At 31.9% G+C, this 24,631-nt stretch overlaps 4 protein-coding genes across 6 annotated transcripts; 1 reads left to right on the top strand and 3 right to left on the bottom strand.

Annotated features, from left to right (window-relative positions):
* Nucleotides 1-319: 319 nt before the first annotated feature.
* Nucleotides 320-3,389, top strand: LOC115979266. 2 transcript variants are annotated; one of them, XM_031101249.1, is made up of 4 exons: nucleotides 320-492; nucleotides 898-1,019; nucleotides 1,847-1,995; nucleotides 3,001-3,389. In XM_031101249.1, exons 2-4 carry the CDS (start codon nucleotides 911-913, stop codon nucleotides 3,076-3,078), a joined length of 336 nt encoding a protein of 111 aa, XP_030957109.1. In that variant the 5' UTR covers nucleotides 320-492; nucleotides 898-910; the 3' UTR covers nucleotides 3,079-3,389. The 2 variants fall into 2 exon arrangements, with proteins under 2 accessions (XP_030957109.1, XP_030957108.1); XM_031101248.1 differs by having other exon boundaries at nucleotides 321-492; nucleotides 894-1,019.
* Nucleotides 3,390-4,303: 914 nt separating this feature from the next.
* Nucleotides 4,304-7,292, bottom strand: LOC115978909. 2 transcript variants are annotated; one of them, XR_004088892.1, is made up of 4 exons: nucleotides 7,198-7,292; nucleotides 5,878-6,767; nucleotides 5,090-5,207; nucleotides 4,304-4,806 (listed from the first exon to the last, which is right to left on the bottom strand). XR_004088892.1 is itself a non-coding variant. In XM_031100823.1 (4 exons), the coding sequence occupies exons 2-3, from the start codon at nucleotides 6,401-6,403 to the stop codon at nucleotides 5,185-5,187; spliced, it is 549 nt and encodes a 182-aa protein (XP_030956683.1). In that variant the 5' UTR covers nucleotides 6,404-6,767; nucleotides 7,198-7,292; the 3' UTR covers nucleotides 4,304-4,806; nucleotides 5,140-5,184. The 2 variants fall into 2 exon arrangements, 1 of the variants encoding a protein (XP_030956683.1); XM_031100823.1 differs by having other exon boundaries at nucleotides 5,140-5,207.
* Nucleotides 7,293-9,514: 2,222 nt separating this feature from the next.
* LOC115980405 lies at nucleotides 9,515-9,919 on the bottom strand. The gene has a single exon (XM_031102652.1). The coding sequence runs from the start codon at nucleotides 9,917-9,919 to the stop codon at nucleotides 9,515-9,517; it is 405 nt and encodes a 134-aa protein (XP_030958512.1).
* Nucleotides 9,920-13,220: 3,301 nt separating this feature from the next.
* On the bottom strand, nucleotides 13,221-15,727 carry LOC115981635. The gene is made up of 2 exons (XM_031103917.1): nucleotides 15,604-15,727; nucleotides 13,221-14,081 (listed from the first exon to the last, which is right to left on the bottom strand). The coding sequence occupies exon 2, from the start codon at nucleotides 14,054-14,056 to the stop codon at nucleotides 13,385-13,387; it is 672 nt and encodes a 223-aa protein (XP_030959777.1). The 5' UTR covers nucleotides 14,057-14,081; nucleotides 15,604-15,727; the 3' UTR covers nucleotides 13,221-13,384.
* Nucleotides 15,728-24,631: the final 8,904 nt, after the last annotated feature.

Below are 24,631 nucleotides of genomic sequence, written 5' to 3'. Positions count from 1 at the left end.
ATAATGGGTTAGGACAAAAATTGTGCAATAAATAGTACTCCTAAACGTTGCTCATTGTAAAGTGGTAGAGTAAAAAGAGATAAAGTAATAAAAAAATTAAAAAAAGAAAGAATATTTAAATAAAATAATAAAATATGTGATACAAAGTATATTATAAAAAAAGAAGTAATTTTTTGATATATCAAAATAGCATTTGTTTTATATACCTGATGCTCCGTTTGCATTGGGTGTGCTAAAAAATGCTAAATATTTAAACACCAGAACACCTAAACATCAGATGTGCCAAAAGCTATTTGTTTTTAGCATTTTTTTTAACTCAACTATTCTCTCTCTCCTCCCTCTCTTCTTCAGACTTTCTCATTCTCTCTCTCGGGTTTCCTCTCACTCTCTCGGTAGTGTTTGTGGGTTTTGGTGGTTCCGGTTGCGACTGTGGGTGTCGGTGGTTTCGTTTGTGGCGGTGGTTTCATCTCGTCACGGTGGTTCTGGCTCTCGGTAAGTGGTTACAATTTTTCTCGCCATTAATGGGTTGTGGCTCTCCATTTGGTGGTTTTGTGTCACCATTTGTGGGTTTTGTTGGTTTTTGCATTTGGGTTTTTATTTTATTTTTGCAGAAATCACAGTGGCCAGTTGTTATGGGTGGATTTTGTTATGGGTTCACAATAGAGAGAAAAGAGAGAGAGAGGTTTTTGGGTTTTAGAGAAATTAAAATTTTTTTTTAATTTATTGGTTGTTTATTTATTATTTAATCTTAATATATTGTGATGTTAAAAGTAGCAAAAGTATATTTTTCATTTTTATGCCATTTGAATGAATCACTCTCAAAAACCCCATTTGAGTTCTGAGACACTGTTGCTGGGTTTTTGTTGTTTCTGAGTAAACTCTCATTGACACAGGTAGAAAATAGAAGACAATGGCTTGGAGGCAACTAATCTTCAAAACAAGGACAATCTCAATCTCACCACAACCATATCAAACACCTGGCTTCTCTAGATTCTTCTCCAAATCGTCCTTGTATTTAGGTAAGCTTTATTTTTTATTTTTGAGGTTTAACACTTACCCATTATTCAATTTTCTCTCTTTGTTTAGTTTCCAAGAAAAAAAAAGGGAAAAAAAAATTGGTTATTGTAGTCTGTGCTGTTTGAGCTTATATTGCTTTGTAAAGGTTGAAACTTTCGATTGGAAAGGGGAAAGAAATTCTGGGTTTTTTGATTTATGTTGTTGAAGTTCTTGTAAAGATGAGAGATTTACTGAAAGTTGAGCCAAATGGGTGTTTAAGGCTAAGATTGAAGAGTTTGATTTCTTTTATAGTTATATGGTTGCTGAGAAAATTTGAGAGAACTTGGGAATGTGAAAAAAAAAAAAAAAAAAAAAAAAAAAAAATCTGGGTTTAATGATTTATGTTACCTGAATTTAGGCTATTGTAATGAAAAACACACTTCAACCAAGATAAATGGCTGTGTGAGGGTAAGGTTCGTTCCTTCTAGGATCTGGATATTGGAAGAATATTAGATACAATCATACAACCATTTGATTATTATTATTTTTTTGGCAGCCCAATCTAGCTTTATCCTTTGGTTGGTTGCTGAGAAAGTAGGGAAATGAGAAGAGAAGAAAGAAATTTAGTTATTTTATTAATTATTTTTCTTTTTGAGTTGCTGTGAATTTTGTGATAGGCTCAGTTGAGGAGAGGTCTTGTTGTCTCATGCCCTTACTTACAAAGTTACGACTACTTTCATCAAGAAATTGATATATTTTCTTTTATTTCTTTTTGCAATCTAACAGAATATTGAGGGTTTTTAGTAAATTAGATATTGCAATTGAGTTTGAGGTTCTGTTCTTGTTGCAGAGAAGGTTGGCATACCTGAATTTTTGAATGGGATAGGGAAAGGTGTTGAAGCCCATGTGGCTAAGCTTGAAACTGAGATTGGTGATTTTCAGAAGCTGCTTGTCACTCGCACTCTCAAGCTTAAGAAACTTGGCATACCATGCCAACAGGTAATCATTAGAAAGTCTCCAGTTATCCTTTTCAAACAATGTGCATGTGTGTGTGGATTTCATCATAATTGTGGTTAGTGATATATTTGTTCAAATTACAAAGTTTTAGGATTTGGGAGAGTTTGCATCTGATAAATATCACTTTGAATTGTGTATTCAGATGTTTTTGATTACTCTTTTAGTAATGTTGCTTCTAAGTCAACAAATATGGTAGATCCATGGAATATATGACTTGTTTGACTGCCAGAACATAATAGGAGTGGTTTATATGTATGTTAATTTGAGAATGTCACTGTAGTGTTCTCTGTCTGCTCTTGTTTCATTTCTGTGTTTGGTCTATTTCAGTGTGAGAAATTGAGCTAGTAATAGTCACTAACAAATTCCATGGATTGTCTGCAAAGCCTATTGGACTAGTGAACTGATTTCTAGTCTGGCACATAATATTACTAGAATATCAACACTTAAGACTTTTGACCATGGTTGCCTTAGCTAGATGTCATTTTTGGGACTTGGTGGATAGATGGTAATGGTTTCGTTTCTAACTGTAATTCTGTAATTACGTTTTGTACATTAGCCTTAACACAAATGGATTTCATTTAAAAGATATACAAACCAACAACCAAGCCTAAGTTCTAAATTTTTTAGGGTCAGATATGGATCCTTAACAGAATCAGTCAGGCTCAGCAACATTTATAAGATATGCACGGTGAAAAAAAGCTATAAAAAAGAAAAAGAAAAAGAAAAAAGATGAGGTATGATAAAGTCTTGTGTATGTATCTCTTATTCTGTTAATAACTTGAAAACGATGACACAAGTCTATTTGGGCACTGATTCCTCTATAGTGATCCTGGCATTCTGTGCTTAGTACTTGTTGAAACTTGTTAATGGAGGGAATACAAGCTGCAGTTTTTATTAGGATTAGAGGCATGAGTTCATGACCTTAGACATCAGTACTCCACATGGACTTTTGCCCCCTTACACTAACATTTGATTTTTGTTTTGCAGAGGAAGTTGATATTGAAGCATGCCCACAAGTATAGGCTGGGACTTTGGAGGCCTCGAGCTCAGCCTTTAAAATCTTAATTAGTTTTGGAGTGGCTAGTCCTTCAAGGATGAAGACCAAGATAATTGTCTGGTGGAGTTCGTGATAGCTGGACATTTACGCATGAAACTGTTTAATTTTTGAAGAGTTTGGTGTCTTAATGTTTGTAATCCTATAAACAATCTCATGGACCGAGTTTAGTGGTTTAATTCTATGTATTCAATGCATAAACAGCATGATCACTGCATGCATTATCATATAATTTCTTCTAACCACCATGCGGCCCTGTTATGGATTTGGATTCCAGCTTGCCATACTAAGCTCATTTTATTGTAAAAGAAGTTTTGAATCATTTCAGGTTTTACCTGATACATCCCATATGGTTTAATCCTCCAGATGATTAATGAATGAGATGAATAATGCAAATTGTTTAGAAAAAATTGTGGTTTTATTATGAAATGGTATTTATTTATTTTAACTAGAAATAATAAGATTTGGGCTGATGGCTTGTGTCATACACTGGTTTTTTTACCATTAGACCAAGATGACAATGAGCTTTTTTTTTTTTTTTTTTTTAAGTAGGCAGGATTCAATCCCAAGCTACAGATTTTGTAGAGTGTAGTCTTTTCCATCTAGTGGGTTGAATTCATGACTTACCCTCTTAAGATAGCTTGGCTACATGGATGGTGACTGTTGGTAAAATGGTCGTATTTGTTTCAGATTGTTACATCCTCACTCCTGCATATCTTTTCTTTTCTGATTCAAGATGGCTGGCGGAATTCTTTTCAAAATCACTGGCATTTAACAAGGTGTATAAAGTGAAACTGAAAGTTACAAAAGTCACTTGCCTCTCTTGCCGGATACACCAGCCCTTTAGGCATCAAATATCCACCATAAAAGGAACTCCATTTACTGCAAGCCTATGGCAATAATTCTTAATCCACCACTGCATGCTCTGTGCCCCATGAGTAATGATAATTTCTGTGGTCAGTTTGGCCATATTACAATGATACCAAATATTTAAGAACTCTGCCACACATAGGCCAATTCATGAATAGGCTCAATCAGGGTTCAGCGTTCCAATAGACCCTACTAAAAAGACTTAAAGATTATCAACACACATTGTTAGGGACCCTAGCATTTATTGAATTAACAGTGTAACAAAAAAATATTTAGCAGGATCCAAACACAAGATTTTAGATTTTTCTGCAAATTTACAAAAGCTAAAAAAAATTGTAATTTTTTTGTTCTGTACAAAAATTAACGGGACCCAAAAGAGCACAAAGTTTAAGATTTTTCTACAACAGCTGAACGAAAGTTTAAATTTTTCTGCAGAAGTACAGAATTTAGCATACTTGCCAGTGATGCCTTAGATCATTTCCACCAATCTCATCAATAAGAACTAAAAAAAAAAAAGATCTTTCTCATACTGATACACCAAGGATAAGTTACCTACTATCTGCAAAATTCTTATCCTTCAAAAATATACACGCAGAAAACAGGAAGCAAACACCTGCTCTAGCCTCTATGTGAGTGCAAGATTTGGCACAAGACCTCCTTATTCAAAATGCTTTAAGTGCACAGACATTTTCTACACCAGCACTTGATGGAAAGAGAGCAACATACTTGGGAAACCTAGACTCAGATCCATTGGTTCACTTGCACATGCTTGGGAGTTAAAACTAATCATCTTGAATCACACCACCAAATGGTATTGCTGACTCTGGAAATTTGTGGAGAGTAACTGTCGAAAACTTATGATGCAAACCCTGCAATCAATATATTGAATTATAAATAAACTTGCCTACAGAATTGATCTTTCACTAAGAGGTGGGAGAGACTGGAAGTGAAGGCAGCCTTCTCATTTTTCTCTTTGTTCAGTAAATCTCAATTATCACACATGTATAAAAAGAGCGCTACTTTTGGAGCTATCTAACACAGAATTTAGAATAATTAGCATTGCTAGTTATCACTTCTAATCAAGTAAAGGTGATGACTATTGGAGGTATCACCAACATGTTATAGAATAGTAAGCTAAATTGGTTAGCCTACCCAAAACAATAATAAGGGGGAAAGGACAAAGGGCTAAGAAGGAGATATACAAGAATCTGCTTGATGCAATTTGAAGAAAGACACTTCTAGAGGCATCACACGCGAGAGCCCAAGATACCTGAAAGTTGACAATACAGAGACACATTATAATTCTTAAATGAAGGAAAAATATAAGCAGGAAAAAACTACAAGTGAAAAGTAATGACATTATATAGGGGAATCGAATATTGGCACAAGTATTTAGCCCCCATATTCCTTATTCAATTTGCACACTCATGATCTGCTTGTTTAAACCTTTTATATACATTTGCTAAGATTATTACCTTATATTTCCTCTTTTGCAATATTGTCACTCTCGTCTAGTTGCTCTTTCATTTTTGGCATTAACATATATGACAGACAAGCTTTCCCTAAATCTATTTTGAAATTCTACAGATAGGATAGTACTATCCTATGGTTAAAAAATATTCATATCACTATTGGAATTAAAGAGCAAAAGCATCCTTAAACAGGAAAAAAATTCAATAAATCAAAGGGGCCCTGCGTTTATTGTGCTATCACTGACAAAAAAGAGTGTACACAGTACTCATGTAAAAGTAAAACTACGGTTTTTGTTAATCTTCTCCTCTAAAAATTGTCACATAAATGCTAGCTGATTCAGTGATGACCTTTGAGTACAATGATATGAATACAAACAGCAAAAAGAAATGTCAACTAATCAATCAGTGATTACATCATGCAATCTTCAAGTGGTAAGTAGTTACTGTGATTGGTAGAGACAATATTACCTTGGAAGATTATCACCAAGCAAAAGAGAAAGGTGATGACTAGTGCAATAAGATTAGTATTCGATGATGATGCCTTGTCCGTTCTCATCTTCTTCATCTCCCTCCTTTGTTCAATCCTTGCACGCCTCATTCTTGCAAGTTCAGAAATTTCTTTGACCAACTTCATATCGGCTGCATCCAATAATGGCCCATTAGGAGGACGGGGTGGTTTAGGAGGCTTATTAGAGTTCATCTTTTTCCTTTTCTCTTTTTCCATTTTCATCTCTGCCATATTCACTGCCCTTCCCTCCACCTCACCTACCAATATCTCCAAATTCTCACCAGAAAGTAACAGATTTTTACTTGAACCGAACCCATTAGTATCCCAAATTGGTTTATCAAAACCAGTATGTCCATTCCTCAATCTGCCTTTCTTAGCACGCATACTGCTCACATTCAAGTTTTTAACTCCTTCCTCTTCACTTGTAGTCTCACCACTTTCCAAATCAACAATTGAATCATTTTCCTCTGAATCACTACGATCCATTACAAACCCAATTACCCTCCAACCCTATACCATCAATATTCAAACTTTTCCATAAGAATAGACCCTCCAAATCCCCAATATCAAAACCGCATACTTTCACAAAAAGAGAGGAAAACCCACAAATCTTTTTCAGCTAATCCATTTTACTAAAATTTAATGAACTCACAATTCAAGTATATATGACCATGAAACCATCAAAATCACACAAAGAGCCATCAGTTTCTAATTTCTTGACATTCCATATAATAAATTAAAGCTAAAAGGCTTATTCTATTGCTGCATTATCCAAAATAGTCAAAAGGGTATACCAATCTCATCAATATTAGCTAAAAAAAATGATCTTTCTCATTCCCTTTTCTTCTTCCTGCAATTTGACATGAAACCCAAAATAATTAACAATCTAAAATAAATATTAAACAAACAGTCATGAAATTCACAAAGCAACCACATTATTAATAACCCAAATGCCCTATTTGGTTGCAGAGGAAATGTAAGGCAAGCAAAAGTTAGAAATTGTGGAAATAAAAATTTTCATTTTTTTTTTCCTTTAATTTTGTAAGGAAACAAAAAGCTGGAACTTGCATGAGCCACAAAAAGAGAGTTAAATTGACATAAACAAAAGATGGGTTTTGCATTTTGAGGTAAAGCAAAAAAACCATAAACAATAAGATTTAGATTTCACAGGCATTCTTTTCTCTTGTTATCTTTTACCTCGGTTTACTCAGCAACCAAATGAAAAGTAACACACAAGCATTTTTAATCAGAGTCACAACAATGATCATCATAAAACGTACCGTTTGTAGAGAGAGCGAGAGAGAGAGAGAGAGAGTTCTGAAAACAAAGAACCAAACCAATGGGCAAACAGCAAACTTTAGCAGATCAGGCTCGTTTGGTAAATACCACCTTATTACTATTACCAATGTAGTGCTGACTTCTTAGTTCCCAAAATGGTGGTCTTTGTGCCACGTAATCTTCCTTTATTGTCTTTTTTTTTTTTTTATTGTTGTCGACTTGTCGTTTTTGTGGGTTTTTGGTCTTTTCTGTTTACTTTTAGTTTTTACAGTAAAATATCTTATGAGACCATTTAAAAAATGTTATCAACACGTGTATATTTCATAGGTGCAAGACCTACATAAATGAGATTTAAATCGATTAGGTATAATTTGAGACTTAAAACGATAAATTTACTAAATGAAATATTTTATATTTAAATATCAATTAAATAAATTTATTTAATATTAACTAAACTAATATTATTTTGATGAATTAAACACATAACTTAATGAATTAAAATTAATCAAGGTTAATTTTATATAGAGAGTCAAAATCATGGTTCAAGTATAAAATTTAACCAAAAAAAATTTTATTTTTTAAAAATGAGGTCTAGTTTATCTTGGATAAGACAATATATGGATAAGTAAAGTTATAATCCAATTTTCAATTTTTATTTTAGGGTTGAGAGAGAGAGAGAAAGATTGTTTGGTGTGTGCCCATATAAGAGATTATAGGTGACTAATGTTGACAATTTACCAAGTAGGATATTGGTGTGCAAAAATTGAAATTTCAAACTGTTAGGGAAAATTATTCGTTACTAATGATGAGACACATTTAATAATTTTTTTTTCTTTATTGTGTTAATCAATTTAGGGTTTTTATTGATATAATATTTTGAAAACCTTTTTGGAGGTGGGAAAAATAGTGTACATATCAATTTTTTTTTAAAACCAATTGTTTTCATAAAAATTTTGGGACTTTTTATAATGATGGTGAAACCTTTTTATAAAGGGAGTGTGGCCTTTTTGTAATCCCTCTTAGGCTTAGTCCTAGATGCAGCACTAACATGATCCACATGTGTTATGAGAGGATGACTCATAAAACTGTGTTATGAGATATTAACAACTTTTGAATCTATGTTTGGTATGCAAAGAAGCAATAAAATATAAACTTCCAAAATTAATCTTTATTTAACTGAAAGTCTAAAGTCAAAGACCAATCAAAGGCCATTCTAAACTTCCAATACTCGATCCATTATGTAAGCTTTTAACATTTATTCATGAAGAAATTTTTTTTATTTTTGAGAAGCAAGTCAATCGTCATATTAATCAAAGGATGATAAATCAGCAGTTACAAAATTATTAATATTAGGAGGAACAGACTCCGTCTAGACTAAAAGCAGAAAAGATAAGCTAAATCTCCTAGCTAAGGCATGTGTTACTGCATTGTCTTGCCTATATGTGTGAGAGAAAGACCAACTCTAAAGATAATTGATAAAGAATATAGTGTCTTTTATCAGATGACTGAGAGCGGAGTTAAGTATATCACCTTTCTTTAAGGCATTAACGACAACCTCTGGTCTAAATCACCTTCAAAAATTGAGTTACCAGGTCCAATTTCCTGAACAAAAAGGACTGCTCTCCTAGCTGCCATAAACTCTAGTAATTTCTTGATTGGATTTAATTCTCAATCCAAGATTTTATTTTCACTTTGATATTTGGAGTGAAAGTATCATAAGAAAACAAAGATCATTTGGGTAGAATTCATTGACTTTTGAAACTCTCAGTAAACTATTGGAATGTTAAATTTATTTTCAAATACTTAATTAGTTCAAAATTTACTTTTATTTACAGTACTTTTAACAAAAAGTTTTCAGTTTTAACAAAATAAGCGGATCCCAAATGGACATGTAATAAATATTACGCTGGATTTTAATATCTTGAATTTCAGTTTCATATGCATTTATCTCAAGAAAAATAAAATTTGAAATCTACATTGTTGTTGAGGTCAAGATTATGCTAAGGATAAGATGACAGACTGCATTAGATCTTTATATTAATTGGATTGCCAAGCAATTGAGACCATAGTTTTTCCCCTTATAAAAGCTAAAAACAGTCAAGCTCATATACATGCTGAAATAATATGTATGGTATGCAATATAGAGTCAAATAAACATTCACTTTGATTTAACCCATGTTTAACACAAACATAAACTTATTCAAAAAGTTTGAATCCCAAATCTCAAGTATCATCATCATCGGAATTGGGGTCCACCTTACGTAACAATATGTCCACTATTACATAAGAAGTATTGGCATTGTGCACTGCATACTTGATCTATTCCATTGAGAACACTCTGGCATTCCAATCTGGGCATTCGCCAATTGGTTCCTCTATATGCATTCCAACTTCATCAGCCAACTCTTTTAATCCATACCCCTCGATGTTGGGTTTCCTCAGAATCCTAGCAAAAAGATAACCAACATCAATGCCTGTCCCACATTGTATATCATCAGATTGTAGTGCTTGAACTATGTTACTCATTCCTTTACCCAGAAAACAATAAGTCTCATCAGCCAGAAACTGCTTGAGAGTCTTAGGAACACAGTCCAAGCAGCTCAATTTGATGATCAAACAATCAGCACCGATACAAAGAATCAACACTTTGCCTGTTGGTGTATTTTTATAGTCGAGTCCAACAACACGCCTCTCACGTGATGAATACTTCAAATCATTAATCATAGCAACAACCAACGCAGAATTATCGGCCACAAATACCTCCACTTTTGAACCATTTATTTCAATTTCACATAAACCTATTTTTTTGAGTTCAAATCTTCTGTACCACTTTTCCTACTCCACTTTATACTCCACCAATAAAAACTTGTCACGTGTTCACCTAATTAATTAAATACTACTATTAATTAATAACAGTAGTATTAATAAGTCAATAATGATAGTATTTAATTAATTAGGTGAATACGTGGTAAGTTTTTATTGGTGGAGTATAGAGTGGAGCAGGAAAAGTGAGATAGAAGATTTGGACTCATTTTTGAAAGGTAGCCCGCTAAGCGCCACATAGTCAACATATTCAAAACGACACTTCTTGTACTGGCAAGAAAACTACAAGTAAAGAAAGAAATTGCCTGGGGATGTTTATATAGAGGCCAAGTCAAGGTGAATTTATTTATCAGAAAAAGAAAAGGTCCAGGCAAGGCGAATTTATTGCTAGAAATTAATTCATGTAAGTGAATCCGAAGGTTTTTTTTATTTTTTATTTTTTTTTTAATTCTAATTTTTATTTTTTATGGGAATTAATTGAAGAGATGGAAAGTCAAGAGTTGCAATGTTAGAATGGTTGTGGTTTGTGATTTTATGATTTTGTTGTGTGGATGAAGACAATCCCATTACCAATTTATGGTGTAATTCTAGCTGATTCAACCGATCTATCTTTATAAAAGTTTTTTTTTTTTTTTTTTTTTGAGAAAGATCTTAATAAAAGCTAAGCAACTTGTTTTCTCAAAAAAAACAATATATATATATATATATATATATGGCATTAAAGTTGAGTAGTGACATACTTGATCTGCTCAGCTGTCAGTACTTTGGTACCACAAGTTTAGCAACCCAACATGGTGGGCTTATTAATGCTGACCTCGCATTCTTCATGGGAAATTTGCTGTGTAATCCCGAAGAAACTTAATCCAAGAAGCTTAAAAGCAATTACCATTCCCAATTCAAAAGGCACTCCCAAGTCTCAAGAGTTAAGTCTCAACCGGCTGTTGGTCTTTGAGCTCAACCATTTTTCAGTCCAAGAATATTGCCTTCCCTATGAAAAAATTTTCAACTCTAGTCACACTTTTGAAACACAAAACCTTTCACTCCAATGAATTGGAGGGTGAGTGAAGAAATGATGGAAGTTCTGTAAGAATTTGGTACACTGATGCTATTCCAAGTAAAATCCATGTTCAATAGAGAATTCATAGAAGCTAGTTTGGGTTATTAGTGATTGCTTAAACTTGGTTTTGTTAATACTATTAGCTTGGACGCCTTAAAGCTTCTGCCAATGTTTATATTTGGTCATACGGCACTTATTAGAATCAAAATATAGAGGCCAAGTCAAGGTGAATTTATTCAGGAAAAGAAAAAAAAAAAAGTGTAATCAACACTTATCATTTAAAATTCTCAAAAAAAAAAAAAAAAAAAACATTAATCATTTAAAATAAAAAGTAACACTCTTAGCATGATGGTTACTTCACCATTAAAGTTGTATCATTCTTTTTTACAGTTTCTAATGGAATTAGTCATTGTTTTGTCCTAACCAAACCAAATAGAGGCCAAGTCTTATTTGGTATATAAAAAAAAAAAAGGCCAAGTCAAGGTGAATTTATTCATTAAAAAACAGAAAATCAAGGTGAGTTTATTGCTAGGAATTCATTCATCTAAGTGAATTCGAAGGGTTTTTTTAAATTTTTTTTTTTTCAATGGGATTTAATTATATAGAGCTGAGTGATCAAACGAATCTAGACCATATTAGCATATTTCCATTGGAGAATGGAGTCTTCAATAACTAAGGAAAATGGAAAGTCAAACGAATCTAGACCATATTAGCATATTTCCATTGGACACTCTTAACGTCGAGACCTACAACACAGCTTCGTGATTTTTGTAACAAAGACTTTAATTCATTAATCTTCGAACTGAGTAGATGATAATCATTGACTACACTTGCTTTAACCTTTGCACCATCTATTTCAATTTTCTTAGTTACGGCCTAATTTTGACTGGAGAGCTACAGGTAATTGGTTGTTTATCATGATGAAATCATTTAAACTACTGTGCCTCTTGTTTACATGGGGATGTTTATATGGAGGCTGAGTCTAGGTGAATTTGCTAGGAATTAAATTCATCAAGCTCAGGTGAATTTGATGGATTTAATTTACAAAGAATTGAGTGATCAAATGAATCCAGAGCCTGTGCTGTGTATCCAAGAGTTAAGTCCTTTTAGATATACACCGTTGTGAGTTTCTTTAAAAAACCTTCTCCCTTCTTCCTGTGTATGTATGTGTTAAAAATTAGTATTCTCAAAAAAAAAAAAAAAAAGAAAAGAAAAAAAAGAATCCAGACCACATATATTCACATTCCCTATTGGAAAATGGAGAGTTTTCATGAACTTAGGCAATGTATTTAATTTTTTTTTTAATACAACTTAAATTATCCTGATACAAAAATATGGTTCTGAAGTTTACTTTTGCCAAGTATAACACGTGCTTGGCTTTCTTCAACTGTTATAAGAATAGGCATAAATATCTTGATCCCAACATGTAACTGCATTTGGGAATGGTTTACTAGTTTTTGGTAACTTATCCAAGAGTTAAGTCCTTTTAGATATACACCGTTGTAAGTTTCTTTAAAAAACCTTCTCTCTTCTTCCTGTTTATGTATATGTTAAAAATTAGTATTCTCAAAAAAAAAAAAAAAAAAAAAAAAAAAAAAAAAGACCAATATTCACATTCCCTATTGGAAAATGGAGAGTTTTCATGAACTTAGGCAATGTATTTAATTTTTTTTTTTAATACAACTTTTATTATCCTGATACAAAAATATGGTTCTGAAGTTTACTTTTGGCAAGTGTAACACGTGCTTGGCTTTCTTCAACTGTTATAGGAATAGGCATAAATATCTTGATCCCAACATGTAACTGCATTTGGGAATAGTTTATTAGTTTTTGGTAACTTTTATGTTAAGTAAGTGAGAAAAGTAATTGACTCTAAAAAAAAAAAAAAAAAAAAGTGAGAAAAGTAAAATAAAAACTACATAATTTTTAAGGAAAATGAATGACAATATACTGTGTGCTAAACTAGGTTACAAAAGTCGAAAGTTCAAGTTGTTAAGGAAAAATGATAATCAATGATGATTAGGTACTCATTTAAGATTTCAATTGAACTAGATTTATGTGGTTCCACAACTTTGGAGATATTCTTAAGAGTGAGAGAGCTCACCTAAATTTTTTCCCCCCGGGACAACTAATTAATATACATGATTTACAACAAACCAAACACAACCAGAAGTTTCATGAAAGTAGTTCAAATACACAAATCACAAATCACATGTAGCATTAGCATATACATATATATAGCTCTAATGTGGACACTAACAACACAGAATCAAAGCAGTCAAACCCATAAACAAGATGGCCTTAGAGGCTTAGAGCATATCCAGGAGCTTATTCCCAATAACATAAGAAGCATAGGCATTGTGCACTGCATACTTGACCTCTTCATTTGAGAACGCTACTGCATGCCAGTCAGGATTTGCACCAATTGGTTCCTTTATGTCCATTCCAACTTCGCCTGCCAACTCCGATAATCCATACTTAACAACATTGCCTTTCTTCAGAATTTTAGCAGCCAAATAGCCTACTTCAACACCTGTCTTACAATCCACACATTGCGTGTGTTTACTAAAATAATGGCGGCCTAGTTCTTCAACGTTCTCTTGCATTTGGGTACCCAGAAAACAAATAGTCTCATCAGACAGAAACTGCCTGAGGGTATCAGTTACCTCCATCGAGGCAGGTAATTGGATCATCAAGCAATCAGTCCCCACACAAAGAAGCAAAATCTTGCCTTCAAGTGAATAATCTTCAGCTGGAAAAAGTTCTTCATCGTCAACGTTCCTTAGCGCAAACTTAATGTCGAGCCCAACAACATGCCTTTGTGAAGTTTGTAATGAAGATTTTAACTCGTTTATCTTAGCATCAACCAAAGCAAGATTGTCGACTACGCTTACCTTGACGTTTGCACCGTGTATTTCAATGTCATACACACCCATTTTTGACAGGAATGATAGTGGAATGAGGTTGATCATGTTGGACATAATTGATAATTCAAACTAGTGTTGCCTGTGCATAAAAGGAAAACCCATAATAAGAAAGGGAAAAGTCAACAAATGCTCTGAGGCATTGTTTTAGGATTTATAAACTTTTTATGGGAAAAAAAGAAATATAAAACTAATTTTTTAACATTTTTCTTTTATATTTTTATATCAAAACTTTTTTAAAATGATAGATTAATAAATACTCTAAAGCCACCCGTTAAAGAGCTAATAAGAATAATAGTTCATAAAAATTGACATGGAAGTATAACGGGATGGTTTTTTTTTATTAGTCATCACTCCTCACTCAATTTTCGTCACTTATCATTCATCACTTAAAATACTCCAATTTCTTATACCCATCCGTTTGGCACTCTTCCCTCAGTTTCTCATCACTCAATTTTTCAACTTTTTTGTGGTACTTATACCTGTTAATTGGTGCATTTTTTTTTTTTTCTTCTTCTTCTTCTTCTTTTTGCCCCCAATACCCAAACTCACCGAACCCAGTGAGAAAAAAAAAAAAAAAAAATGAAGAAGACCAAACCGGAACCAGTGTGAAAGGGAAAAGAAAAAAGGAAGAAGAAGATCACCCAGTGAGAAAGGAAGAAGAAGAAGAAGACCACCCTCACCGAACCTAGTGAAGAAAAAAAAAAATGAAAAAGACCACCCAAGCTCACCAAACCTAGTGAAAAAAAAATGAAAAAGATGAAGAACACCAGATCAGACCTAGCGTAAAAGAGAAAAGAAAAAAAGAAAAGAAAAAAAGAAGATCACCCAGTGTGAAAGGAAAAAGAAAAAGAAGAAGAAGAAGAAGACGACCACCCTCACCGAATCCAATGAAAAAAAAAAAAGTTAAAAATTATGGTTGAATTTTGACTATAGTTCCTTCAGTGTGTGTTTAATTATCAAAATGCTATTATAACTCTGTTTCCATAATTTAGTTATGGAAACAAAAACAGAAAACACAGCCAAACAAACTTTCTTAAAGTGAGTACCACTTATTTTGAATTATGAGTGATGAAAACAGAATGATAGGCGATGGAAACATAAATACCAAACAGCCACTAATCATTTTGGTGGCAACTATAATATCTATTTCAAGTCAACAGTAACAAATTTGATAAGCCAACCAATTACAGAACTAAAACCAAATTTGATCTTTCTTCATTTCAAGCACTAAAAACTACTTCAATTCTTTGGAAAGCTAGCTGTAGAGATTGAAAAGATTGAAATTTAGGGTTTACTCAAGCTATTTTAAAACAATTTCGTACACATCAAATGAAAGTACTTGCCCATACTATAAACAAAATTTTGTAGCACATATCAAACATATTACTGGAAAGCCTTCCATGAGAGAGGTTTAACTGACTACATAATGCATGCTTCAAATGAAACCGTTTTTTATTTTTATTTTATTTTATTTTATTTTTTTTTGTGAACTGCTTCAAATGAAACCTGATATGCAAAGTGAGCAACATACAGCTCTATTTTCAAACAATTCACAAGCTAAAATACTACACAAAATAGAGAGAGAGATCAGAGACACTCACTTCTTGATATAAAAATGGAGAGGGTTCTCTCTATCTTTCACTATCGCTCCTGCAAGAGCGTTTGGCTGGCTATAGGAGTATAGTTATAAGGAAAGCGAGAAAGAGAGAGAAAGAGGGAGATGTACAGAGTAGAGAGAAAAGAGAACGTTAAAAGAAAAAGAAATTGATAGATGCATAAAGTGGGCTTTATCTTTGGGCCCATTAAAAAGAAAAGAAGGAAAAAGGAGCAATCCCATTTAACTTTTTAATTCAAAAAAATAAGAAGGTTTAATATTTTAATATTTTATAATTTTTTTACCTCTTTTTTTCTCCTCCACGTGCCTATGCCTTGACTCTTAAGTCTTCGTCTGCTGCTTATCAAATTGAAGAGTATTCAATATTTAGTTCAAGTCCGTAGTCACACCAAGTGAGAGTTATCTATCAGTCATTTACAAGGATGCCCTTATGCAAACAGTTAATTTAGTTTTTCGATGAAAGTTTAACGTTCAAAATGTGTTAAAATATATTTGTGTATTAAAATTTTTTTAAAAAGTAAAAAATTATAAAAAAAAAAATTTTAAAATATTATACATAAAAACTGAACTTATAAATTAATGTCAAACGTAAAAAATGTACTAAAAAATTTAACTTTTAACAATTTAAAAAATTACTTTACCTATTTTAGCACCTAATATTATTATTATTATTATTATTATTATCATGACAACACCTTACTTTATAATACACTTATAATCAAGGACTCTATTGTTTTACAACTTCATTTAATTATTATTTTTTTATTATTTCTTGAACTGCTCAGGTCTATCACAGGATAATGAGTGAAATATTAATTATAACATAGTATAACAAATACTTTTTTTTTATCATTTATATATAGATATCAAGTCCATGTATTTATTAATTTATTAGTTATGAGCTTGCACTCATTGGAGAAAAATCATGCTCCATGAATGTTTTCTAGGGTGGTCATTAAAAAGTTTAAATTATACAAAATTTCATAAAATTAGAAATTCATATATTGACCAAAAAAAGAAAAAGAAAAAAGAACACACACACACACATGTACATACAAATACATAAAGTTTTACAATTTCTTTTTCTAATTTTCTTATTCGAAATATTTGCATGATAGTCTCATTATCAATGCTTCAAGTTACATCTTTTTCAAAATTTAAGTTTGATAAAAATTTTCTTGGGCTTTTTCTTTTGTTTGTAAGGACCTTTTGTTTGTTTGAGAAACTGTTTGTTTATAAGGATCTAATATATTGTTAAGGGGATCAAAGTTTATGGAAAAGTTTGGCTAAAGACTAAGTTGTAGCTTAAGGTTACTCTTATTAAGCAAATTAACATTGTTACAAATTTTGAAAATCTAAATGTTGAATTGTATGTTCTTTATATTTTTAAAATACATGTCAAATTTCATGTCAATTGGATGTTATTTACTTTTTTATCCATAAACTTATTTTTTATGTATAATTTTAGACAACAAAAACTCGAAATTTAAAGATTTGATTTATGACATAGTTATTGATATTTGATTTTCTTGAAATTTTGCAAGTATGAAGGATATAAGAAGAAAATATAGTTCAACTGTGGATTGTCAAAATTAGCATTCAATAAAAGAAATATTGAGTAAAATTGTGGCCTTAATTTATAACCAAGTTTGTTGCCAATTTTTTTTCCTAAGTGTAATTATGTTGAGCCTAACAAAAATTAGAATGAACCCAAATATTTTTTAAGGATTAAAAAAATTTTAATTTTTATAAAATAATTATTTTGTTTTCCAAGTCAGGTGGTCATGACCACCTTTAACTCAACGTGGAGCCACTAGTGCTATGGATTGAGCACTCCTGTCCTAAAGTAGGAATTAATCATGTCTAGCCTAAACAATTCTACTTTATTATTCATTGTAACCTATCTCTAGGAAAATGACACTAAAGAGCGCTGATTGGTGCCTCAAGAACCAAGATAATGGATATGAAGTATCCGTTTGAATACCGCTTATTTTGCTGAAAATTGAAAATTTATTGTTAAAAATACTGTAATAAAATAATTTTTAAAATACAAAACACCATAGAAGTGAGTGATTGCTGCATTTTTCATGGTTTTGGTGGTCCATGAACAGTGTAGTGGGACAAAAAAAACACAAAACGTAACTTAATTGCTAAACAAACGCACGCGAAATGATAGCCTATCTATTGCCACAGTGACACTAACAATAATTCCCCAAGCTTTCTCAATTTATGTGGCATAAATCATTCTCATTTAATTTTTTTTTGTGTGTTTACCATCCAGCAAAGATAAAGTGCGAAAGCAAAAATAATTTGATTTTTGGCACCTTTAAAGTTGTGGGTTTTTTAGTGTTTTAGGTGCTAAAATGCTAAAATGCATTTTAGCATCTTTAACGTGAATCCTCTAAGAAAATAATAAAAGAAAGGAAAAGAAAACATTAAAGATACAATGAGAGAGAGATGGAGAACATGCAACAGTGCAATGCTGAAGACACATGCAGAGTTGGAAATTTGAAAAAGTAGAGAACAAAAAAAAAAAAAAAAAAAAAAAAAAAAAAAAAGAAGAAGAGGAGAGAAAGGGATTATATCCTGAAATTGGGGGACAAATTTGATATCAAGGTAAGAAAAATACAAAGGAAAGTGTTTGTCTAATTTTGGCTGGTATGCATTTATTGGCCAAAATTTGATATATTCTTCGGTACAACCAAAATGAGTCCGACCACGACCGGTATTTGAACTGGCACAAAACATCAGTGTTATGTAATATACATGTCAAATTTCATGTCAATTAAATATTATTTAATATTTGATCCATAAACTTATTATTTATGTATAATTTTAAACTACAAAAACTCGAAATTTAAAAATTTGATTGATGATATAGCTCTTGATATTTGATTTTCTTGAAATTTAGTAAGTATGAAAGATATAAAAAGAAAATGTACTCCAATAATGAATTTGTCAAAATTCACATAAAAAAAATTGAGTGGAGTTCTAGCTTTAGTTTACAATCAAGTTTATTGTCAAATTTTGTCCAAAGTGTAATTATGTTGAGCCTAAAAAAATTTAGGGTGATCTCAATTATTTTTTAAGGATAAAAACACACAAAATTTATAAAATTGATATATAATAATTTTTTTTTCCAAATTAGGGTGGTCATGACCACCCTAGACTCAACGTGGATCTACTAGTGCTATGGATTGAGCACTCCTGTCCTAAAGTAGGAACTAACCATCCCATGTCCAAACAGATTCTATACTTTACCCCTATCTAGCCTAACAATTCGACTTAAAATGAAAATTTTCAATTGTTAATCATGGTAGCCTATCACTAGGAAAGTGACACTAAGAGCACTGATTGGTGCCTCAAGATCATGGATATGAAATGCTAGCCTATCCATTCATCCATATTGAGCAGTACATGTAACATGCACACTATATGCCACAGTGCCATGAACAATAATTCCCCAAGCTTTTCTCGATTTATGTGACATAAATTACTGTGTATTAATTCTATCTCTCTCATATATATATATATATATATATATATGTTGTGTTTACCATCCAGCAACAATAAAGTGCGAAAGCAACAATAGTTGGTTTTTAGTGTTTTGTGTGCTAAAATGCATTTTAGCTATTTTAGCATCTTTGACGTGAATCCTCTAAAAAAATAATAAAAGAAAGGAAAAGAAAACATTAAAGAGATAGTGAGAGAGACATGGAGAACATGCATATAGTGCAATGCGGAAGAAACATGCAGAGTTGGAAATTTGAAAGGGTAGAGAACAAACAAAGAAAAAGAAGAGGAGAGAGAGAGGGATTAGATCCTGATAATGGGGGACAAATTTGATATCAAGGTGTCGTGGTAATTTTTGCGACAAAGGTCGAGATTGCAGAAATGAGCCCAAAAAAACTCCCCTTGGGTTCGTTAAATTCGTCTGTTATTTGGAGAGCCAAGCCCAAAATTCACAATGCGAGGTACACAAAGGCTAATGGTGTTTTATGGAAAGAGAAACCTACACAAAAATGAAACACAAGAAAGTGCAGAAACTATATATTCATAAGTCAGAAATTTCTGCCCGCAGTCACCAAAAGGGAGAAATTGAGGGAGGTCCCGAGCAAGAGAGGGAGAGTTCCCTAGTATCTATATTTTCACCTCCAAGCCTTCAAATCCTCCATACACTGGTAGCTGACTGGGCTTTTGTGTCAAAGTTTTGGGTCTTTGTAGGGAAATGTTGTTCTTCTCTTGTGGGCTGGTGATGAATATTTATTTCAAGCTTTAGGGGCTACTTGTGACCAGTTTTTTAGTTGGGAGGAAGGCCTTGGACCTTTAAGATGCTATTTCTATGACTTGGTGTAGTATGTTTTATGCTTAGGGAAAGGTTTGGTTGCTTTTTGCATAATTTTGGAAACAAAGTTGTTTCCTCTTCATGGCTACTGTCTTTGGTCTTTGCAAGCCTTGGAAAACTACATTTGGGTGGCTGAGTGGGCTAGGCTATTCAGCCTTTTTCTTAGAGTCAGCTGTGTTTTGGTGTGAAAAATGGAGCTGGGCTGAAAATTAGGGGCACAGTCACCTAGAGCATGGAGCCAAATTTGGGGTAGAAATTTCTGACGCTGGACCTCCTTCATGGGCCCTAGGTGCCCCTAGCGTCCCTAGCCCACTTCATGGCACATATGGACTAGGCTCATGTAAAGGGTCCAATAGGAACTAACCCAAACCCACCAAACCATTCTTACTTAATTCCTCAACCGTTAGCATGGGCTTGAGCTATGAAACAAAGCAAAATACACTAATATGATACGTTAGTCGGATCCACAAAGCAATTGAGCTTAGCCGTTCTGTCGAATCATAAAAATTGTCGTGAAAATGACTATTAACACAAGGTAAGAAAAATACAAAGGAAAGTGTTTGTCTAATTTTGGCCTGTATGCATTTACCGGCCAAAATTTGATATATTTTTCGGCACAGCCAAAATGAGTCTGATACAGCCGGTATATGAACTGGTACGAAACATTAGTATTATGTACTGATCTATCTATTGAAACGATAAAAACTAGTCGTACCGGCTGGTATGGTACGAAATTGTCATCCTTGGCCTCTATGTATGGTTTTGCAATGAAGATTTCAACTCATTTAATTACCTTAGCAACAACCACAGAAAAATTATTGAATAAACTTAACTTTAAATTTGCACCATGTATTGCAAATACACATACACCGATATACATATTTTTAAAAGATAGTGCCGTAGTTTGTGGAAGTTGAACATCTTCAAACCAATGCTTCTTGTACTTGCAAGAGTTATAGTAAGAAAAGCACTTGCATAGTTGCATGGGGATTTTTATATTGAGGCAAAGGCAAGGTATTGATTTGTGATTATTCTTTTTAATCTCCAAAGATCATGATTTTAATATATACACCAAAACTTTTGATACCTAGTTATACAAGTGTGGTACTATAGTTTAGTTTTCTCTTGTGTAACACGTGCATTTCATCAAGTTTTAATGGCATACTTGATGACAATCATATAAACAGCTGCACAGGCAATAGCAGTGGCATACTCAATTTTTGTTTTGATAAATCAATAATTGGAGTAAGAAGAATTTAAACTCTAGATGTCTCAATTAGAAATACTAAGAAGTGCAAAGTGCAAACTAATTGAGCTACAAGCTAGGCCCTTGCAGTAGTGATATACTTAATTGCTCAATGGTTAGTACCTTGGTACCACAAGTTTAAGAAGCCGACATCGTGGGCTTCTTGAAAAAAAAGTTTATCTCAGAGAGAGAATTGAATCCTCCAATCTGATTTGTTAAACAAGCTCTACAGTGTTGATAATTTGAATGAGATAAAGAAGAAGAATTATGGATTTACAAACCCGATTGAAGGTTTACTGCATTATATTCAAGCCTTACCCTGTTAGTCTTTGTTCTAGAGGTAACAATAACATACAAATCTCGTAAATCACTAATCCAATATTTGATGGACCAATGTCATCTAGATATACTCTATAAGGCTACATCAATATAATGAAAATTTCATAGTTGAAAGAGATGTTAAACTAGCTATTTACATCTCTCTATGCACAAAGTGTTTGAGAGTTTAGGAAGAAAGGGTTTGAAATATGGAGTTAGCAGTATATTGTAATTATTTAAAAAAAAAAAAAAAAGTGAAAATTCCTTAGAAATAGTTCCTCTTGAACCTTGGCATTTATAAATGTATCTATCGCAGGTGCATGCCTCGTGCAATTGACGGCATACTAATTAAGTAATTATAAGAGTGGATAATCTGAACTTTTGAATATTTTTTTGCATATATGTAAGGTGCATTAACATTTTTTCCAAGTAAAATTTAGTATTTAACATATATAAAAGGACTGTAATTATGTACGTAAGGGACATTTTTAAAGCATTACCGTATATTTTGATTCCTTACCAAAACTATTTAAATTGTAGGCCTCAAATTTTTATTTCAGCCAAAAAAAAAAAAAAAAAAATTCAAGTTCTTGCAACCATATCAATATAATTTCATTTCTCCAAAAAAAAAAAAAAATCAATATAATTTCTATTGTTTCCTTGTTACAAAATTATTTATAGTTATAACATCAGTGGGTTATTCGAATCTCTAAAAAAAATAGGGTCAATTTTTATAACAAAGAAAAGGGCCATTTGAAGTTATTCATACCAGAATACGTTAAATATACTCCATTTTTTTTAATTATTTTAATTAATTTTATTTTTTATGAAAGGCCGTGGTATCTCATCCTTTAGCCAAACTATTCCACTTCCCACCTAAGAGACACCTAGAAACCCTCTTTGACCTATTGATACAGATTTATTGGCTAGAACCTTTTATTCATTGCTGGTTAGGAAATATGATATTCACGCTTGTTCAAAGGCTGAAACAAATGTGGTAGTATGGTATTCAAAGAAGTAAAATTTAGAGATTTGTGAGTTTCAGTTAGCTCAATTGGTAAAGTTTCTGATGGTTGAAACTCTCTAAAAAAATAAAATAAAAATCTTTTTACTTGCAAAATATTGTATGGAAAGGTATAATGCTTGGGCCAAGTGTATTGCATAACGAGTCAATACAACAACTATATGGTACATTGCAATTTTTTGTTTGTTTGTTTTGTTTTGTTTTGTTTTGTTTTGTTAAAGTGATAGGTACCACTTAAAACAACTTATTTATATAATATTTAAAAGTTGAAGTGTAACACTTACTGTTATTATATTTCTGTTGAGTCACATTAGCAACAACCATGTCATTTATATATAATATATTATACTTGTATACATTCTCAAAACTAATTGTAACTTACCAATCATGATAGAACCATTACTTTTCACTACCATAATTTTACATATTCTTGACCCTAAATGTAATTTATAATAGAAAATACATATAATACAAATAGCTTGGGAGGAGACACCATTTATTTATTTTTAGTTTATACTTACCCTAAAATAAATCACATTCCATAACTGTATTCATATCCGTATGCTAATGTAATATTTAAGTCCAGGTTGAAGGGTCCTGTTATACTTCTACTTAGAGAATCATATGTCATTTTCATAAACTTCAAAAGATAGAGATAATAAACATTCATTTTGGTCCATTTCGTCTAATTTGGTCCATTTTAATCCACTTCAGTCCAATTTGGTCCATTTCGGTCCAGTTTAGTCCATTCAATCCATTTCAGGTTAGTACGAATTGTTGTTTATGTTATATACACTCTTAACGTCTAGACCTACAACATGGCTTCTTGGAGTTTGTAACAAAGACTTTAATTCATCATCTTCCTACTGATCACATGATAATCATTGATTACACTTGCTTTATCCTTTGCACCATCTATTTCAATTTCATAATTACCCCTTTTTTTACTGTAGAACTATAAGTACCCAGTTTTTTATAATGTTGAAATAGTTGAAACTACTGTGCCTCTTGTTTACATGGGGATGTTTATATATACTAGTGATAAGTCCATGCGTAGCACCTTTTTTTTTTTTTAAGTATATATAAATATATATTTATTATTATTATTATTGTGATGCATAGAAACTCATAAGTATTTCTATTTAAAACATTAGATAAAAGTAACAATTTAATAGAAATATAATCATAATCTTGGAAAAAAAAACACTTAGAAATATTATTATATATATAATTTGAGGCTATACTACAATATATAAAATACTAATATTACAATATTTATATTATTCTTAATGTGAAGGAAAGAAAAAGATATGATAGTAAAACTTATTTTATAATGAGATACAAATTAGGGGAAAATTAAATATCTAAGAAAAGGTTTATTATTATTATTATTATTTTTTTTTTCTAAAAGTAATGTTACAGTTATAAACTATTTTGCAACATTTTTACAAAATGTTGATGTGGCCAACTTTTTATTGGTTTTCATCTAAACCCATCATTAATATTATTTTTTCATTTACCAATAATTACTTACCACATCAACAGTTTGTAAAATTTTTTGTAAAATAGTTTGTATCTCTAGCATTATTCTTCCTCTAAATGTAGAATGTTAATTTTTACCATATATGTTAGTAGTGGGTTTCAATAAGAATATTAAAAAAATATATATGTAATAATTTTTAGGAGGTTTTCCATCAAAAAAAATTAGGAGGTTACATTTGCATAAAAACTAATATAAAGGACAAGACTTTGGTACTATTCCTTAGGTTTCCATCTTAAAATTCTGTCATATGGCTTTTTTCTCATGGGATAGAAGTATATTTTTTAGTTAAGTCACCACATGGCAAAATCTTAAGAGGAGAATCTAAGGAACATCACCTAAGGTACTATACATAAGTTTTGTCCTAAGTTAAAAACTTCTTATTTGAAATAGGAAAGGAAAAAGTTGTATAATTTAAGGATGAATATAAAAAATTCTAACCCAAATATTGGATACAAAAATGTTGACATAACTATTAGAAACTTTCATATACACAATGAATTCCACAATCATGAAAATAGGAATAAACAGTTGGATCACA

Source organism: Quercus lobata, chromosome 3 (genome assembly GCF_001633185.2).
Source record: "Quercus lobata isolate SW786 chromosome 3, ValleyOak3.0 Primary Assembly, whole genome shotgun sequence".
NCBI classification, from domain to species: Eukaryota; Viridiplantae; Streptophyta; class Magnoliopsida; order Fagales; family Fagaceae; genus Quercus; species Quercus lobata.
Note: the sequence above shows the minus strand (reverse complement) of the source record. Positions and strands in the feature narration are given on the sequence as shown.

Excerpts from the sequence above, each read along its gene's own strand:
- LOC115980405 (XM_031102652.1), bottom strand. The coding sequence starts at position 9,919 with ATGATTAATGATTTGAAGTATTCATCACGTGAGAGGCGTGTTGTTGGA.
- LOC115978909 (XM_031100823.1), bottom strand. The coding sequence starts at position 6,403 with ATGGATCGTAGTGATTCAGAGGAAAATGATTCAATTGTTGATTTGGAA. Across the intron at positions 5,208-5,877 it reads CTTGGTGATAATCTTCCAAG|GTATCTTGGGCTCTCGCGTG; the intron begins GTAATATTGTCT and ends GTCAACTTTCAG.
- LOC115981635 (XM_031103917.1), bottom strand. The coding sequence starts at position 14,056 with ATGTCCAACATGATCAACCTCATTCCACTATCATTCCTGTCAAAAATG.
- LOC115979266 (XM_031101249.1), top strand. The coding sequence starts at position 911 with ATGGCTTGGAGGCAACTAATCTTCAAAACAAGGACAATCTCAATCTCA. Across the intron at positions 1,020-1,846 it reads CAAATCGTCCTTGTATTTAG|AGAAGGTTGGCATACCTGAA; the intron begins GTAAGCTTTATT and ends TTCTTGTTGCAG. Across the intron at positions 1,996-3,000 it reads TTGGCATACCATGCCAACAG|AGGAAGTTGATATTGAAGCA; the intron begins GTAATCATTAGA and ends TTTGTTTTGCAG.